The sequence below is a fragment of the Scomber scombrus genome, chromosome 18 (genome assembly GCF_963691925.1).
Source record: "Scomber scombrus chromosome 18, fScoSco1.1, whole genome shotgun sequence".
In the NCBI taxonomy this organism is placed as follows: Eukaryota; Metazoa; Chordata; class Actinopteri; order Scombriformes; family Scombridae; genus Scomber; species Scomber scombrus.
In genome coordinates, this window is record NC_084987.1 from 17286958 (window position 1) to 17306646 (window position 19689).

General features: G+C 38.1%; 1 protein-coding gene and 1 gene segment (V, D, J or C); both read right to left on the reverse strand.

The window, feature by feature from the left end:
• Positions 1–1360: 1360 nt before the first annotated feature.
• LOC133999965 (uncharacterized) lies at positions 1361–3272 on the reverse strand. Its single transcript, XM_062439309.1, has 4 exons — positions 3224–3272; positions 2826–3136; positions 1752–1836; positions 1361–1668 (listed from the first exon to the last, which is right to left on the reverse strand). The coding sequence occupies exons 1-4, from the start codon at positions 3270–3272 to the stop codon at positions 1361–1363; spliced, it is 753 nt and encodes a 250-aa protein (XP_062295293.1).
• A 4218-nt stretch (positions 3273–7490) lies between these two features.
• LOC133999967 (Ig heavy chain V region 914-like) lies at positions 7491–7965 on the reverse strand. The segment is given in 2 exon segments: positions 7491–7804; positions 7917–7965. Coding segments are annotated over 2 exon segments (363 nt in total).
• Positions 7966–19689: the final 11724 nt, after the last annotated feature.

The following is a 19689-nucleotide window of genomic DNA, read 5'->3' on the forward strand; positions in this document are numbered from 1 at the left end:
GGTGAAATGAGAACTTTTTTTTTTCATTAAAAGTTATTGATTCCATGAAAAGTTGTTTGGGTGTAAATTAATTACATCATTTCCTTGAACTACCTCAGCTTTGAATATTTCAATGAAAGGGGAAAAAAAAAAAAAACATGCATTTTGTCCTTGTTTATCTACTTTTCTAAATTACACTACCCTTTCACACAATTATGATTAGTTTCAATGATCTTCTTTTCATGAATCTGCATCTTATCAAGGTGTGAATACAGAAACACATTTTGTACAAGGATCTTGTGACATAGTTGTGGTCTATCTGTAAAGATGAGTCACGTAGGATTTTGTACAGCTGCTCTCAGCACTGTCATATCTAATCAATGCAATCCACTCCAGTCCTTTTCCAGGAGCCTGTCTGATCCAGACCATCCAGTTGCTGCTGAATGACAATCCAGAGGTTGTACAGGACAGTTTGTGGGATTCTCCAGGCTTTTTAACTGCTGGTTCAGATTCTGTCAGAGTCTGACCATCAACACCTGTTAAGACAAAAAAAGAGGAGTCACTTTCTTCATATGTTAGCATCATTTGAAGGACTGATTCAACTCAAGATCTTGAATATTTTCACCTGCCCAGCAGATAGTTAGAAGCATGAGTCCTGTCCTATAGTCCATCATGTTAAACTGTGTTACCACTGTTCTCTGTCATCCTCTCTGCAGTCAGATAAGTAGAGCTGGAAGACATCAAAGTTTTGCATTGACTCCTCCTCACAGGGAAGAAACAACTGGATTAAACTTTTGAAAATGTTTAATACTACTTTTACAGTTAATATAATTGGTAATAATCAATTTTTAATAGAAATGTACATTTTGAACACATGTTACTTTGTTTTTCTCACAAACTGTTCATAACATTCAGGATGTCAGTGAGGAAATAAAACCCCAGTAGGAATATAAGTGAATTAATGAGATGAGAATATGTGAAAAAAATATACAACCCCTCAGTACATGGATATCATTAATACCAAACTTATTTAGTCAATAAAAATATAATGTCCAATGTGAAATATAAACTTTGTTACGTGGTGTAAAACTAAAGCCACTGAAAATTACAGTCACCTGTCGGTTTCCATCTCTGCAATTTTCTGCAATTCATTCACCATGACTTGAAATATAAATATTGTGAGTCAGAAGGAAAGAAAACTGATATGTAAATGTTTCTACTGTATCATATAATATTATTATAATAGTTTTTTTCTCTCTTTACTGTAACAGTGACCTGATATTGAAATGATTAGTGGTGTGAGGGCTCCTCCTCTGGTGGCTTCATGTTACAAGTGTTCAGACACTGAGGGGTTTTTGTTCAGGTCTGCTGATGGTTTGTGTTATTGTGGGTCTCTGGCACAGTAATACATAGCAGTGTCTTCAGGCTGCATATTCTGTCCATTTAGAGTCACTGTGTTGCTGGAAGAGTCTGAGTCAATACTGAACTTGTTCTTTAGTGAATCTTTGTAGTATGTGGTGTATCCAACACGTGCACTTCCAATCCACTCCAGTCCTTTCCCTGCAGGCTGTCTGATCCAATGTGTGCGATAGCTGCTTACAGAATAAGAGACCTGACAGGTGATGGTCAGACGTTGACCTGGCTGCACAGTCACTGAGGCTGGCTGTGTCAACTGTTCACACTTCACACCTGTTAAAAGAAGAAGAATGTTTGTGAAAAATCATCAAACTACAAGAATAATTGCTGACTATGACAAATCCAGAGAGACTCACAGGATCCAGCTGCCAACAGCAGCAGCAGAGCTACAGAGAACATGGTTGATGTTGAAGCTGATGTGCTGTGATCTCCACTGACAGTCTGTTGTGAAGTCTTTATAGCTGAGAAACAAGGAGGATCACTGAGTTTGCATAGAATCAAAAACATGAAGGCTGGATGGATCAGATGGATGCTCCTCATTCTCCCTTATCACACTCTACTCCTAAAACCTGTCCTTGATCTCCTTCATTCTCACACCACATTCCTGCTCTTTCACAAAAAATGACTATTGCTAATTGGAAATCACCTCTGCTTTACATAGAACATTTTAATTTCATTACTCACACGTAACACTGTGAAAATGTAGCTGACTTCAACATCTGTTAACTTTTTAATTCATAAAGGATCTCTGCTATTGCTTTAAACTATTATGCCTTGTATTGCAATGTATTGTTGTGACCGCATAATATTAATCATGAAATTAAGGACTGTTGTTAGGGAAAATGTTTATCGTGGATAATAGAATACAAAGTTATAAGAATTATCATTGAAACAATTCTATACATGATAATGATCTAAAACTGTGTTATTAGTATAGAATACATACTGACTTTACCAAAGATGCTATGTTAGAACATTTTAAACCAGATATTGATCTTTTAATTAGCTATGCTTTTTACTGAGGGTGGATGAAGCTCTAACCCCATTAGTCTCATGTGGACAGCCTTTAGTAAGAATGACACATGACTTTCAAACTAATGTACTTCAATTTCTTGTGAAGCCGGTTCTTCGCTGACAGAAATTACTCCTACATATGTTTACCTCATTGTTTGACACGTCTGCCACTTTTTTGGCCACTTTCAACATCTTCTCTTAGCATTTCTTCCAAGAAACACAAATACATTATATTTCTTATTAAAAACAATTACATTTCACCATTTTAATTTGATTGAATTCAAGTGATGAAATACAACTTAACTCATTTACTAGTCAGTGTTTCAATCACTGTTAATAAATACAATGTTGATAAAATGTTCTCCCTGGTGGTGGTAAAGTAGTTTTGGTATGACTCTCTTATTATTGTCTCTCACTGTGTCTCTTTTAGCAAAGTAATACACTGCTGTGTCCTCAGTCTTCAGACTGTTCATCTGTAGATAGAGCTTACTGCTGGAGTCATCTCTGGAGATGGTGAATCTACCCTGGACTGACTGGGAGTAAAAAATATGAGAACTGCCTGTGTGTACAAAAGCAATCCACTCCAGTCCTTTTCCAGGAGACTGTCTGACCCAGTTCATGTGGTAGCTACTGAATGTGAATCCAGAGACTGTACAGGTCAGTTTGTGGGATTCTCCAGGTTTTTTAACTGCTGGTTCAGATTCTGTCAGAGTCGGACCATCAAGACCTGTTAAGACAAAAGAGAACATTGTTATACACGTTTTTAACTATTTGATGAAGACGACTTCAACTCAAGATCTGTGAATATTTTCACCTGTCCAGCAGATAGTTAGAAGCAGCAGTCCTGTCCTATAGTCCATCATGTTAAACTGTGTGTCCACTGTTCTCTGTCATCCTCTCTGCAGTCAGTTAAGTAGAGCTTGAAGTTGTTAAGGTTTTGCATTGACTCCTCCTCACAGGGAGGACAGAACTGGCTTGGATTGGAGAGCTGGACTGAAAACTGACTGAGACTCCAACAATACAGATGTTGTTCCTCCTTTCCTGAGTGTGTTTAGACAGATTTTCATATGTGTGTATTAGTGAGAAAGAGGAATTAAAATGTGTGGAGTGTTTATTAGTACACTAGTTAGTTTGATGTCTAGATGCCACAAACAATACAAAGTGCACTGTCAGACCAAAACAAGTATGAAGTTAAACAGATGAAGCTGCAGTCACTGCTGACCCAATAGTTAAAATGTTTTATTTGTGATATGTTGAAGTGACCTCACAAATAACCTCTAGTTCAGTTCATCATTCAGTTCAGATCAGAGAAAATTGGACCTGAGTGTCTCAGTTTACTGACAGAGAAAGTTGAAAGTGACTGCCCTCCAGTGTTTTTCTAAAGAACTGCAACATTCATTTTGACTTACAGTAAATTGTGACATTATATTAAAAATAAGATCATTTATATTAATGCGCCTGTACCTGAAAAATGATTTCAGTGAAGTGATGTTCTGTCACTGCGAGTAATATTTGCTGCTACCAGTAGGACTGCTAATGTAAGCAATCCACTCCAGTGCTTTTCCAGGAGCCTATCTGATCCAGGCCATGTAGTAGCTGCTGTATGTGAATCCAGAGGTTGTACAGGTCAGTTTGTGGGATTCTCCAGGCTTTTTAACTGCTGGTTCAGATTCTGTGTCTGACCATCAATGCCTTTTAAACCCAAACAAAAAACGAAAACATATGTTTACATTTAGACTGGAATACATATGGAATACATATGAAAATCTAAAAATCTTCACCTGTCGAGCAGATAGTTAGAAGCAGCAGTCCTGTCCTATAGTCCATCATGTTAAACTGTGTGTCCACTGTCCTCTGTCATCCTCTCTGCAGTCAGATAAGTAGAGCTGGAAGACATCAAAGTTTTGCATTGACTCCTCCTCACAGGGAGAAGAGAACCAGGTTCATTTTGACTTATTCCTGCTTACTCTGTTTTGAAACTACAACAAATGATGTAGATTTACATGATAGTTAGATTCATATAAAATCTTAAAATGATCATTTTATTGTTTTAATCACCAACATACTAAAATTTGAAAACTGCTTTATTGTAGTGTGACTATAGGTAATACCATTCATCAGTGCTCTGATTATATTTGGACTGAGGGCCTCTGATCCATGAATCTCATTCTCTGATCAAATGTTTCTCATCTTGTTTCCCTTTTGATCTCATAAAATGTATCGTTTGTACTTGTGTTTTATCTAAATCATGATTTGACAGTTGAAACTCTATAGGCTATTTCTGTGAATGATGTAAGACCAGATATTGTATTATATTTTATATAATATATATAATATAAGTGCTTTTGTCACAAGCAGCTCATCAGAGAATCAAGATGTCACCATCGTCATATGTAGCTGCTTGATGTCTGTGGAGGTTTTTGTGCAGCTGCTTCACTGTCTTCAGTCACTGTGCTTTATCGAGCACAGAAGTAAACAGTAGAATCTTCTTCTGTCAGACTCTTGAGGTACTGATTGCTGCTGGACCCAGTTTCAGTCATGATGAATCGAATTTGAAAGGAGCTGGCATAGCTAGTATCCATCCTCCCAATCCATTCCATAGCTTTGCCTGGCCTCTGTCTTATCCAGTTGATATTGTAGCTTGTTAGACTATAACCAGATATGATACATGACATCTTCACTGTCTCTCCAGGTCTTTTCACCTCAGAGGGAGACTGCTCCAGTTTGATCTCACTACAAACTCCTGTAAACAAAGAAATTAAATCATATCCATTGAACTTAACAATCACAGGTTAAATATTTACAAAATATGTGATAAATGTGTTTTTCTTACCATAAATAGTAAATACTAGCAATAAACTCCAGGTAATTGTAACTTTGATTCTGTAATCAACTCTGTGGTTCAGTGCTCTCTGATCAGTATTTTAATGTATAAAACTGTTGTTCTGCTGCAAACTACTATATGACAGTTGCTGATAGTGAATTTATAAGGAAGAAATAATTTGAATTGACCTCCCTCTGCAGGTTTAAAAGGCAAATATGTAACACATATACATTTTCATACAGTAAGTATAGTCTCTACAGCAGCAGAGGAAAGTGTAAATTATATAAGTCCTGTCAACAGATTTCTCATCTGGTGTAGAGGGAGAGCAAAACTCTTTTTGTTCAAGAATGATGATTTTTAATTCATGGTGCAGAAAATGAAAGTTTTCGTTCAATTTGTCCAAATTAGAAAAAGGAAATGTACATCCTATAAGTGTATATGTTCCTGCCTTTACATAGATAGAGCTCAGATATTATTTTAGTTTACATATCTTCTCTAGGCATTGCAATATAGATAAACAAATACAAATAATAAATAAAAAGGTGTCATATCCTTATGATATGAATTTAAATACATGAAGTATCACAAGAGATCAGTCCACCTGCACTATCCAGTCTCATGACAGTTTGTAAAATAGCCACCAAATTTAATTTATTGATTCATGTCCATGACTATAACCAGATATGATATGTACATGGACAGAACAAACAAATTATATTATGTTTGTCATTTCACACCCACTGTACAAAATAATTTATGGTAACATTATTAAACCATTTATTTTTATTTTTTTCAAAGGTACATCTAACCCTAAAAGACATGTGTACATGTTTAGAGGCGTTGACATTACTTTTCCTCTCTGTAGTCAGATAAGTAGAGCTGGAAGACATCAAAGTTTTGCATTGACTCCTCCTCACAGGGAGGAAGCAACTTGTATGATGCTCTCATTTCTGCCTACTGTGTGTTGAAAGTAAAATAATGTAGTTTATATGAAACTTGTGATTGTAGTCAAAATAATGGATTCATGCAATATGAATAACATTTTTGTTCTGAGTCAGACTTCTCTCTTCAGATGTTTAATATTCTGCAGAATTTTGTTTTTTCTTTTATTCAAAAGATTAGAACAGCAACATTGTGCATATTTGACATTATGTAACTCTAAACTGATGTCAGAGTTTTTCTAAAAGAAACTACAAATTGTTCGTACTCACATCTGTATTACCATTACACATTAAAAAATACCCTACATGACATTCTGATAAATATTACACTCTGATTGAAATGTATGAGGTGATTTTTAGACTTTTCTTACATGAGCTGTGAACTGAAGATACAACTACAAATCAAATGTGATATAATGTTTGTGTAGGTGTAATCTGTACTTGTAGAAACAGAAATAAACATAATCTCCATCATTCATCTGACTATTCAGTGTTTCTACTGTGGTTATTAGTATGAATCCACTCATTTATTTGTTAAGTAGACAGAAATGATAAATGATTTAAATGTTAATATTGCATTGTAATAAAGATCAATTATATGGTCTTTAATTTAACTATTCACAATTAGTTTAAAAAAACATTTTTAAATAATTACAAACGTTATGTTTTAAAATCACCCAAAGCTTATGAAAACACTTCAGGTAATGAATAATCATATTTTCTTTGACAGTTTTTGAAAACAAAGTTGTATTGTGTAAATTTATGTTGTGATATATTTCATATAATTGTACATTTTTGTGAGAAAGAGAATGCAAACACAAGAAAGAGAAAAGAAAACATTTAAAAAAAGGTTCTGAAGTAAATCATGATGAACAAAATCCTCTCTAAAGCAAAACAAAAAATCACTGGATTTTTAAAACAGTAATTATTGGGTTTGAAAAGTAATATATGTTTGAACTACTTGAACTGAGGACATTACTTATGATTTATCAGCCCAGTAATGATTTTGGGATTTTGTACAGCTGCTCAACCAACTCCAGTCATATAAGCCACAATTTATCTTAATTTGCAGAAATAATAATAAATAATAAAATAATAAAAATCTTTATTGTTTTTTGAAGTTGTTCGTGTTTGTTTTATTTCAGATGCATCATTTTTTATGTTTATGTGTAATAAAAATATTATTGAAGAACACACAGCTTTAAATAATGCAGAGACAAATGTAATTTATTATTCAAACATTCTGTATTATTAAAAGCTACCAACCCAGAATAAGAGTACTGGAGGATTTTGTACAGCTGCTCAACCAACTCCAGTCACTGTGAGTGTCGAGCACAATAATAAACAGCAGAATCTTCAGTCTTCAGACTGTTCATCTGCAGATACAGCTGCTGTCTGCTGTCGTCTCTGGAGATGGTGAACCGGCCTTGAACTGACTGAGAGTAGTAACTGCTTCCACCATAATTTCTGACCGTAGAAATCCACTCCAGTCCTTTTCCAGGAGCCTGTCTGATCCACGCCATCCAATAGCTGCTGAGTGTGAATCCAGAGGTTGTACAGGTCAGTTTGTGGGCTTCTCCAGGCTTTTTAACTGCTGGTTCAGATTCTGTCAGAGTCTGACCATCAACACCTGTTAAGACAAAAATTAAAACAATCACATGCACTAAGTTGGTAAGTTTTTGGAGACAACTTTAAAATAGAAATAAAACATATGTCATATTAGAATCTGTGTGTGTTTTCACCTATCCAGCAGATAGTTAGAAGCAGCAGTCCTGTCCTATAGTCCATCATGTTAAACTGTGTGTCCACTGTTCTCTGTCATCCTCTCTGCAGTCAGATAAGTAGAGCTGGAAGACATCAAAATTTTGCATTGACTCCTCCTCACAGGGATGAAACTAGTAGATTGAACTTTTCAAAATGTCCAATACTACTTTAATATAAATGTTGTATATTTATTATATAGTTTTAATGAAAAAAATTACCTCTTGAACAAATGTTTTGTTTTTCTCATAAAGTGCTCCTAACATTCAAGATGTCAGATGGGAAAGAGGAAATAAAACCACAGTATGAATATAAGTGAAGAAAACTGATGAGAATATGTGCAGAAAAATGTAACCTCTCAGTTCATGGATATCATCAATACCAATCTTCTTTAGACAATAACATAAAATGTCAAATGTGAAATGTAAACTTTGTTACGTTGTGTAAAATTTTAATAACCAGTTTTGTTTGTCTCTACAATTTACTGCAATTTATTGACCTGGACTTGAAATATAAATATTGTGAGTCAGAAAGATACTAAATAAAACGGCCTTTACACAATGTATTAACCAGCAGCTTGTGATTTAAGACACCTTCATGACAGTGATTATAATATTCAGCTCAAATGTAAGACTTCAGAGTCCCGCTGTCTTTTAGAAAAACATTATTTTAGCATTTTTATTTGAGATTTATTTTTGTGCAGCACTTTGGAAACCTTGTGTTTGTTAAAATTGTGCTATATAAATAAAGTGGATATGATTGGATAATCAGTTTTTTCTGATGAAATACATAATCTGTATAAATGTGTTGTGATAATTTAATAAAACAATATTTCAAAAAGAACAAGCAAAAATGTGAATATTTACTGTGGGATGTTTACTATTAGTCTTAACACAACTTATCAATGAGAGAAGAACATTCAGCAGTTTTCTGTTACATAAACATTTTTGAACGGTTTTGGTGTTGCAGATGTTTGAAACCACAGACATGGAAATAAACTTGAGCCTCTAGAGAGCTTCTCATATACTGAAATACTTTTTTTTTTTTTTTTATTAAAAATTTTAAAATGCTGTTTTAGGGGAGATGAGAAACCATTAAGGGTGTTTGTGGAAAATGATTATCTGTCCTGCAAAGTACATTAAAACACAATTAAAATATAACAGGTTTCAGAAAAATAATTTTGGATGTAAAGTTATTACATAATATTCATGGGATTTTTTATTAAAAACATTTATCATGCAAGTTAATGGGGGTCTGATGTTTACTGGAGGATTTTGTACAGCTGCTCAACCAACTCCAGTCACTGAGTGTCAAGCACAATAATACACAGCAGAATCTTCAGTCTTCAGACTGTTCATCTGCAGATACAGCTGCTGTCGTCTCTGGAGATGGTGAACCGGCCTTGAACTGACTGAGAGCAGTATGTGCTACTACCACCAGTATTGATAAAAGCAATTCACTCCAGTCCTTTTCCAGGAGCCTGTCTGACCCAGGCCATCCAGTGGTTGCTGAATGTGAATCCAGCGGCTGTACAGGTCAGTTTGTGAGATTCTCCAGGCTTTTTAACCGCTGGTTCAGATTATGTCAGAGTCTGACCATCAACACCTGTTAAGACAAAAAAAGCCAAACATGCATCAAGTTGGTGATATAAATGAAAATAGGTCACATAAATATCAGTGAAAATCTTCACCTGTCCAGCAGATAGTTAGAAGCAGCAGTCCTGTCCTATAGTCCATCATGTTAAACTGTGTGTCCACTGTTCTCTGTCATCCTCTCTGCAGTCAGATAAGTAGAGCTGGAAGACATCAAAGTTTTGCATTGACTCCTCCTCACAGGGAGGATAAAACTGGAGTGGATTTGGCCATCAGAACAATGTATAGTTAGAGTTGAATGTCTGGCCAAATTAATTAATGATTTAATCCAATGTGAATTTATGTTGATTTTGAATTATTTTCAGAAGTAACACAATCATAACTGAACAGTAGATATGATGTGCTGCTGCAGGTCAACAAGGTGATGTTCATACTGTACATGAACTGAAACCAAAAGCTGGTTGAACATATAAACATTAATACATGTCATGTGGATTGTATGTAAACATTTAGAAGAAGGGTGTTACAGTACAGACAGGGAGACCCAATTGCAGTTCCAGTTCAGAGTTTATTTCTCAAAGTCAATCAACAGAAATCTTCAGCCAGTAGGGCAGTTCAAAAAGTCCACAACAAAAATCTTCACTCGTACGAGGAGTAATCAAAAAATGTCTGAGGGTGATAACCAGAGGACAAACAGACAGAAGCACCCAACAATTTGCAAAAGGCCCTCCAGAACCTAGAGGAGAACTGAGGTCCCCTGTCAGAAACCACCTCAGAGGGTAGCCCGTGCAACTTAAATACATGTTGTAACATGATTTTGGCTGTGTCTTTAGCAGACGGTAGGCCAGCAAGGGGAATGAAATGTACTGCTTTGGAAAAGCGATCAACCACAGTGAGAATGGTGGTGTTACCAGCGGACGGGGGCAAACCCTTGATGAAGTCGATGGAAATGTGGGACCAGGGCCTCTTTGGAACAGGTAAGGGCTGTAGCAGTCCTGCAGGTGGGCGTGTGGAGGTCTTGTTTTGGGCACAGATGGGGCAGGAGGCGACAAAGGCGTTGGTATCCTCTCTCAGGGTGGGCCACCAGAAGCGCCGGCCGATGAAGCTGAGGGTGCGGTTGGATCCAGGGTGGCAGGAAAAGTGTGACGAGTGGCCCCACTGCAGAACCTGTGAGAGGACAGAGGTAGGAACAAAGAGACGGTTATCGGGACACTGACTGGGGCCTGGTTCATTAGCCTGAGCTGCGATGACCACAGATTAAATCTCCAGCTGCGCAGCCCCAATAATGCGATGTGAGGGCAGGATGGTGTCGGCCTCCTTGGGGTCTTCATCTGTACTGAATAGTCGGGCCAGAGGCCAGCTTTACGGCTAGCAGCTCCCGGTCACCGATGCTGTAGTTCTGTTCTGTGGCGGTGAGGCGGTAGGAGAAAAAGGCACAGGGATGAACTTTGTTGTCCTTGGCAGATCGTTGGGACAGTACAGCTCCCACACCGACGTCGGAAGCGTCAACCTCCACTATGAACTGCCGAGCAGGGTCTGGATGAACTAGGACTGGGGCTGAGGTGAAACGTTGTTTCAGGATCTGGAATGCAGTCTCGGCTTCAGGGGACCAGTTGAATCTGATTTTGGATGATGTTAAGGCGGTGAGGGGAGCTGCCAGGGTGCTGTAACTTCGTATGAAACGCCGATAAAAGTTGGCAAACCCCAGAAAGCGCTGAAGTTCACGGCGAGATGGTGTTGGCCACTCCACCACCGCCTTGATCTTGAGGTAGTCCATCTTGAGAGTTCCAGCTGAGACCACGTATCCCAGGAAGCCCACGGTGTCGTGATGGAATTCACATTTCTCAGCTTTTACGAAGAGCTGGTTCTCGAGTAATCGTTGGAGGACTCTGCGGACATGTGAAGCGTGTTCAGAGAGAGTCCTGGAAAAAATCAAGATGTCATCCAAAAAGACAAAAACAAACTGGTTGATCATGTCTCTTAGCACATCATTCACCAACGACTGGAAGACAGCAGGGGCATTGGTCAGTCCAAAAGGCATTACCAGATATTCATAGTGACCCAAGGTGGTATTAAAGGCCGTCTTCCACTCATCTCCCTCTCGAATGCGGACTAGATGGTAGGCATTTCTTAGATCGAGTTTCGTGAACACAGTGGCTTCTTGCAGTAACTCAAAGGCAGAGGACATTAAAGGAAGGGGGTACCTGTTCTTGACAGTTATGTCATTGAGGCCTCGGTAGTCAATACAGGGTCGAAGTGAGCAATCCTTCTTCCCAACGAAGAAAAAACCAGCACCCGCAGGAGAGGAGGAGGGTCTGATGATGCCTGCTGCCAGAGATTCTTGCACATATTTATTCATGGCCTCAGTTTCAGGACGAGACAGGGAATACAGTCGTCCTCTAGGAGGGGATGTGCCAGGGAGCAGATCAATTGCACAATCATAGGGGCGATGTGGAGGTAGGGAAGAGGCTCTGGACTTACTGAAAACTGCCTTGAGGTCCAGATATTCAGACGGGACTGCTGAGAGGTCCGGAAATTCCTCTGCTGGAGTGGAGACAGGCGATGGAGTCTGCTCCTGGAGGAGACATTGGGAATGGGGGGGCTCCAGCCCACAATAAGTCTATTGACCCAGTCAATGTGTGGATTATGCTTCACTAACCAGGGGTGGCCAAGAACTATAGGGGCTTGAGGAGAGTCAATAACGTACAAGGTCAACTGTTCATGATGATTACCAGAAAGGCATAGACTCACCGGCTGACTGGTGTGGGTGATGTTGGCCAGCGACGACCATCCAATGCATTTGCCACCAGGGGTCTGTGAAGAGCAGTAGTGGGTAGTTGCAGCTGGGTCAAAAGGGAGGTGTCAATGAAGTTCGCCTCAGCCCCCGAATGCACCAGAGCCACCAATTGTTGTTGGAGACTGCCGAAGCTCAAGGTGGCAGGGAGGAGAGTACGTTGCACAGAGGAGGGTGTTATGGGTGTCACACTCACCAGTACCCCTCTAGTTACTGCCGAGCGCTGGATTTTACTGGGCAAGAAGCGATGAAGTGCCCTGCCTGTCCACAGTACAGACAGGATCCAGTGGTCATCCGCCTCTGTCTCTCTGCTGGGGTAAGACGGTTGTGGTCCACTTGCATCGGCTCTGGATCAGAAGTGCTGGTGGTCGGCAGAGTGGTAGCCATGTCCCTGACCAATCTGGAGCGAATGGAGAAGGCTCTCCTACCCGGGCGCTGTTGCAGCCTAGAGTCAATTCTGATGGCCAGGTCAATCAACTCCTCGCAGGTCGATAGGAGATCATGTGACACCAACTCGTCCTTGATTTCATCTGATAGGCCATTCAAGAAGGTGTCAAAGAGGGCTCCTGCGTTCCAGGAAGTGGATGTTGCCAGGGTTTGGAAATCAATGGCGAACTCTGAGACAGAACGGCGACCCTGGCGCATGTGTAGCAGCTCCCGTGCAGCCTCATGGCCATGTTTAGAGCGGTCGAAGACTCTTCTCATCTCGTTACGGAACTCAAGGAAGTCCTCACAGACATGTGACTCTGCCTCCCATAGGGCTGTTCCCCATTCTCTTGCTCGCCCAGACAGTTGAGTGAGAACATAGGCCACTTTAGCTTGGTCAGAAGGGAAGGTGGCAGGTTGAAGTTGGAAGATGAGTGAGCACTGAGTAAGGAAGGAACGGCAGGTGCCGGGCTCACCAGAGTACCTCTCAGGCGGGGGCAGACGAGGTTCATGAGCGGCCGTAGGTGTTGAAGCAGAAACTGAGCATGCTAGCTGCAGGGACTGAATCTGGGCGGCCAGGTCTCGGACACTTGCAGCTACAGAGTCCAATTGAGTGAAATGTCTTCCAAGCACAATTCCTTGCTGTTCCAGAGCACTCCTCAGCTGGTTCTGGTCCGCTGGGTCCATCTTGGTCAGATTGTACTGTTACAGTACAGACAGGGAGACCCAATTGCAGTTCCAGTTCAGAGTTTTTATTTCTCAAAGTCAATCAACAGAAATCTTCAGCCAGTAGGGCAGTTCAAAAAGTCCACAACAAAAATCTTCACTCGTACGAGGAGTAATCAAAAAATGCAAAAACAGAAGCTTGGCAGGGCAGAAAACAGTCATTAACTAATCAAACTCATCACAAGGAAACACTCATCATACATAAACTAACACACCAAAAAGGCTCCATGATCCTTCTGTCACCTATAAAAGCCGCTGTGTCCCAAATCACTTTTTCAGTGATGTCTGTACATAACTATGGACATTGTTTCCATTATACACAGTTTTGAGGGATCATAAATATTAATAACATGGTGGAAAATAAATACTGTATAAGAGTGATTGTGGACACAACCTGATCAACTTCAACATTACAGACAAATCAACTCAGCTACTGTTACTGCTGATTTTAGTCTGTAACCTGAATGTATTCTATCTAAAATAATGTTCATGAAATGGTTTGATATGCCCATTTTTTTTTAAATTAATATTTTATCTTTCTGAAGCCACTTCATGCCTTGATACATACTGACATGTAAATACAGTTATCTCCTTTTAATAACGTTTATTTGCAGTTCTGAAAGTTTCTACACAGTTTCACAGCACCAGGTGTGTTCCCAGAGGTGCAGAAAGAGGGGAAGTGACTCTGTAAAGATGATATGTTTAGAAATGTCACTGATAGTGACTGTCTTCCAGTGTTTTTTGAAAGAACTGCAACATTCATTTTTAATTTTATTGAGACATTACATTTCAAATAAGATAATTTATATTAATAAACCTGTATCTTGAACAATGATTCTGATCGTTCTATCATTTACTGTTTTGTGTTGTGAATTTATTAAAAAAAGACACAACGACAGAAGTAATAAAGAAAAGATCTATAAAAGTATTGTCTGTCACCCCAGTGATGATGTTTACTGTAGGATTTTGTACAGCAGCTCAACCAACTCCAGTCACTGTGGCTCTCGAGCACAATAATAAACAGCAGAATCTTCAGTCTTCAGACTGTTCATCTGCAGATACAGCTGCTCTCTGCTGTCGTCTCTGGAGATGGTGAACCGCCCTTGAACTGACTGAGAGTAGTAGATGCTACTACTGTCAGCAGTTATTAAAGCAATCCACTCCAGTCCTTTTCCAGGAGCCTGTCTGATCCAATTCATCCAGGAGCTACTAAAATTGAATCCAGATGTTGTACAGGTCAGTTTGTGGGATTCTCCAGACTTTTTAACTGCTGATTAAGATTCTGTCAGAGTCTGACCATCAACACCTGCTAAGAAAAAAAATGAAAACAGTCACATGCACTAAGTTGGAAAGTTTTTGGAGACAACTTTAAAACAGAAATTGAACCTATGTCATATTAAAATCTGTGAATATTTTCACTTGTCCAGCAGATAGTTAGAAGCAGCAGTCCTGTCCTATAGTCCATCATGTTAAACTGTGTGTCCACTGTTCTCTGTCATCCTCTCTGCAGTCAGATAAATAGAGCTGGAAGACATCAAAGTTTTGCATTGACTCCTCAGACTGATTAAATAAATAGATCACAAACATTGGATCTCTATTAGGGCCTGTCAGGACTGCAAGATTGAACTAGTGTACCTAAAGGGATCTGTACTTGCTTTGTGTTATTATGAGCGAGAAACAAAACTAAATTATTTAAATATGTATTTGTGTTCAAAAATAGGATGGATACATCCACACCACCATTTCACCCAAAGGTGAAAATTACCGAAATAATTTAATTCAATTACACACCCTAAATTTAGCCAGAAATTTATTATCAGAGTATGTTGACTCTTTCCAGTAAAGCATTTTTCCATTGCTTCCCTTCTGTACACATACTTAGCTTTGGTACTGATTTGATATTCACATGCTGTGAAAATGTAATTCTAAATACAGTCATAATGTAGAATATACAATAATACATTTTAATCAATGTTCTTGTATTAAGCGCTACATTGAAGAAATGTGCTTTTTGGTGAACTAGTGCCATTGAGACAACTGAAGTTCCAAGTTTTTGCAGTAAATAGAGGAAGTCGTTTTTGTATGAGTCAACTATTATTGTCTCTCACTTTGTCTCTTCTAGCACAGTAATACACTGCTGTGTCCTCAGTCTTCAGACTGTTCATCTGTAGATAGAGCTTACTGCTGGAGTCATCTCTGGAGATGGTGAATCTACCCTGGACTGAATGAGAGTAATAGATAGGAATACTGTTAGTGCTTATGTAAGCAATCCACTCCAGTCTTTTTCCAGGAGCCTGTCTGATCCACACCATCCTGTAGCTGCTGAATGTGAATCCAGAGGTTGTACAGGTCAGTTTGTGGGATTCACCAGGTTTTTTAACTGCTGGTTCAGATTCTGTCAGAGTCTGACCATCAACACCTGTTAAGACAAAAAGCAAAGTCAGGTGAAAGTTGCTGGTAATATAATTAAAAGCTATATTATATTAAGATCAGTGAAAGTTGTACCTGCCCAGCAGGTAGAAAATGAGCAGTCCTGTCCTATAGTCCATCATGTTAAACTGTGTGTCCACTGTTCTCTGTCATCCTCTCTGCAGTCAGATAAGTAGAGCTGGAAGACATCAAAGTTTTGCATTGACTCCTCCTCACAGGGAGGAGATCCCACTCCCATGCACTCCCATTTTAAATAGCAAGTTTTACTTCATTTGAACACCTTGGTTTTATTGTACATTCTAAACATCCATTAATAATTGTAATCATTTACAGACCTACCAAACAAAACCGCATTTTTGACCAAGAGTTTGCAGGGCTTTATTATATTTTATTTATGTATTTATTCATTTTATACGGAAGCTTATTGCATTCATTCAATAAAAAAAAATACAGATCCTGTTTTTCTGAGTAATTTTTTCTGTTTTTCTGAGTAATTTTTTTTTAAATCAGTTTTTCTGAGTAATTTTTTCTGTTTTTCTGAGTAATTTTTTTTAAAATCAGTTTTTCTGAGTAATTATTTCAGTTTTTCTGAGTAATTTTTTTGGATCGGTTTTTCTGAGTAATTTTTTTCCTGTTTTTCTGAGTAATTTTTTTTGGATCAGTTTTTCTGAGTAATTATTTCTGTTTTTCTGAGTAATTTTTTTGGATCAGTTTTTCAGAGTATTTTTTTTCCTGTTTTTCTGAGTAATTTTTTTTGGATCAGTTTTTCTGAGTAATTATTTCTGTTTTTCTGAGTAATTTTTTTTTTCCTGTTTTTCTGAGTAATTTTTTTCCCCCTGTTTTTCTGAGTAATTTTTTCCCCTTGTTTTTCTGAGTAATTTTTCCCCTTGTTTTTCTGAGTAATTTTTTTCCCTGTTTTTTTGAGTAATTTTTTCTCTACTTCGAAATCTCGCGATAACACCTCACTTGCAAGTGACTCCTGCAGCTCCTGCTCCTGCTATGACCCGTCTTCAGCTCTCTACTCCACCGGGGTCAATTAAGGTGAGGCAAGTTACACACAGGGTATGATACACATGATTTCAGTTTAGTTACTGGCAACGTTCTGTTTGTTTAACGTTACATAGGCTGACGTTACATGTAGAGCGTGCCACACCCCCATGTTATGTCTCATAGCCAGTGTTGTGCTAGTTACTGAAAAATAGTAACTAGTTACAGTTACTAGTTACTCCTGAAAAAAGTAACTCAGTTACTTAAACCAAAAGGTAATGCGTTACTAAGAAAGTAACTTTTTTCGTTACTTTAAAACGTGTTTTTCCCAATGCTCCCATTAAATAAAGGTTGATTGAATTCCCCTCTAACCCTTTCAGTTCTGTACTGATGCTGATGAAAAAAAACATCTGCTTTTATCTGTAAAATGTCACCATCATCATTGCATGTTGGCTCCAGCAGCTTGACCTAGCAGAACTGCAAAAAAAAATCTTGAGGATACGTCTTGACCGAGTTACATTCAAGAACCTGTTTTCAATGACGGAAAAATTCACTTAAGCGGCCATTTTTATCGATCGATCAGCTGTGTTTACACAGAGCGATCAGCTGTGTTACAGTTTCATAGTTGGAGTCCGTCTGTCGCACTCTAACCGCTGCTGTTCGGGTGGAGTGGGTGCTGTGTGCTCGCTGTGACTCTGGAGCTGTGTCCCAGCTGCAGCCTGAACTGACACACAGCTTTGGACTAGGATGCTGCGTTAGCTAATGTTAGCTTAGCTCGCCGTCATGCCGTGCTCTGACCTGTCTCGTCCTCTTCATGGAGCGTGTTTGATTACATGTAGGACGCTAGAGGGCACCGAGTGCTTTGTTGTGCTCTGTCTTTCAATTCAATGAAACTTTATTGATCGCTCAAATGTTGTGGGAACCATATATATCTATGGTGGGAACTGTGTGCCGTTGTAAAACCTCACCAGAACTAACGGAAAAGAACGGAGTAACGCAGCGTTCGGTAACGGAAACGTTATTAGTTACTGAAAAAAGTAACGGCGTTACTAGGCTAATAACACGTTACTACCCAACACTGCTCATAGCCTATGAGTCATAGGCTACGATTAGCATATAGCTTAATATTATGACGGCATGTGGGCTCGTTTTATTTGTGCCAAGCCAATAAAATGGAAGAAAGGCGATTCACTTTTGACAAAAGAAACTGTCCGGCATGATGGAAACAAAACTGTTAGCGGCTAACTAAACTGAAATCATGTGTATCATACCCTGTGTGTAACTTGCCTCACCTTAATTGACCCCGGTGGAGTAGAGAGCTGAAGACGGGTCATAGCAGGAGCAGGAGCTGCAGGAGTCACTTGCAAGTGAGGTGTTATCGCGAGATTTCGAAGTAGAGAAAAAATTACTCAAAAAAACAGGGGAAAAAATTACTCAGAAAAACAAGGGGAAAAATTACTCAGAAAAACAAGGGGAAAAAATTACTCAGAAAAACAGGGGGAAAAAAATTACTCAGAAAAACAGGAAAAAAAAAATTACTCAGAAAAACAGAAATAATTACTCAGAAAAACTGATCCAAAAAAAATTACTCAGAAAAACAGGAAAAAAATTACTCAGAAAAACTGATCCAAAAAAATTACTCAGAAAAACAGAAATAATTACTCAGAAAAACTGATTTTAAAAAAAATTACTCAGAAAAACAGAAAAAATTACTCAGAAAAACTGATTTAAAAAAAAATTACTCAGAAAAACAGAAAAAATTACTCAGAAAAACAGGATCTGTATTTTTTTTATTGAATGAATGCAATAAGCTTCCGTAATTGTATGTCAAATTACAACAAAAATCTAATTTTTGGTGATTTTAAAATCCATTTTTAACACTTTGTCTGCTAGCAATTTCTCTGAACTTTTTAATTATTTATTTTTAACTGCTTTTAATCCTCATTTTAATACAGAGGAGTTGATCTCCTTTTTTGATCATACTTGTAAGTCTGTTATGTCTTTGGCCTCTACAAGGAGAAAAAGTCAAAGATATCAACACAACCCTGGCTTGTTTATTGCTACTGTCTATTATTTTATCTTATTATATTTCATTTATATATTTTTATATGATATTTTCATCATCTCCTTACTGTATACTGTATGTCATCTACCTTCATCATGTCAATGTCAGTCTTGTTACTGCTGCTTTATAAATATAGCTATTATTATTATTATTATTATTATTATTATTATTATTATTATTATTATATATTATCATTTTATTATCATTTTATTATCATTTTATTTATTTACTTTGTTGTTGTTGTCTAACATATAGTTTCATGAATATAAAGGAGTTGATTTGTGTTAAATGTCAATAACAACTTTACATCAACTATCAATTTTAACAATTAACAGACACCAGCCCTCTGATTGGCTCCTCTCAGACAAATCACTGACACATTCTTAAAACAAAGCAAACAAACTTCATAATAGAAGCCATTCAAACACTGAACTCCACCACACATTACTGCTGAGACATGAATCATACAAGAAAGGAGGGCATCGATTTTTGGTTAAACATCCAAGAATGTGTCTTTACTGGAGGATTAGATTTTTATTCTTCCAGCTTCACAGTTTCACAAACACAGAAATACTCAGCAGCTCCTTCAGGCTTCTTTAATCATGAGATTTACTTTCTGTCTGATGAGGTATAAATTGTCACCTTAACCAACTTGATTCAAATTTATTACCACAGTTTTTACACATAAATGATGGTCAACAGGCCTCATTTAAAGAAACTAAACCTCATTCTTC

Bases quoted from the DNA above. Each gene is read 5' to 3' on its own strand.
- LOC133999965 (XM_062439309.1), bottom strand. From the start codon at position 3,272: ATGATGGACTATAGGACAGGACTGCTGCTTCTAACTATCTGCTGGACA. The intron at 3,137-3,223 runs GTGAAAATATTC...TTGTCTTAACAG, and splicing joins TCTAACTATCTGCTGGACAG to GTCTTGATGGTCCGACTCTG. The intron at 1,837-2,825 runs GTGAGAGACAAT...ACTTCACAACAG, and splicing joins ACTTTGCTAAAAGAGACACA to ACTGTCAGTGGAGATCACAG.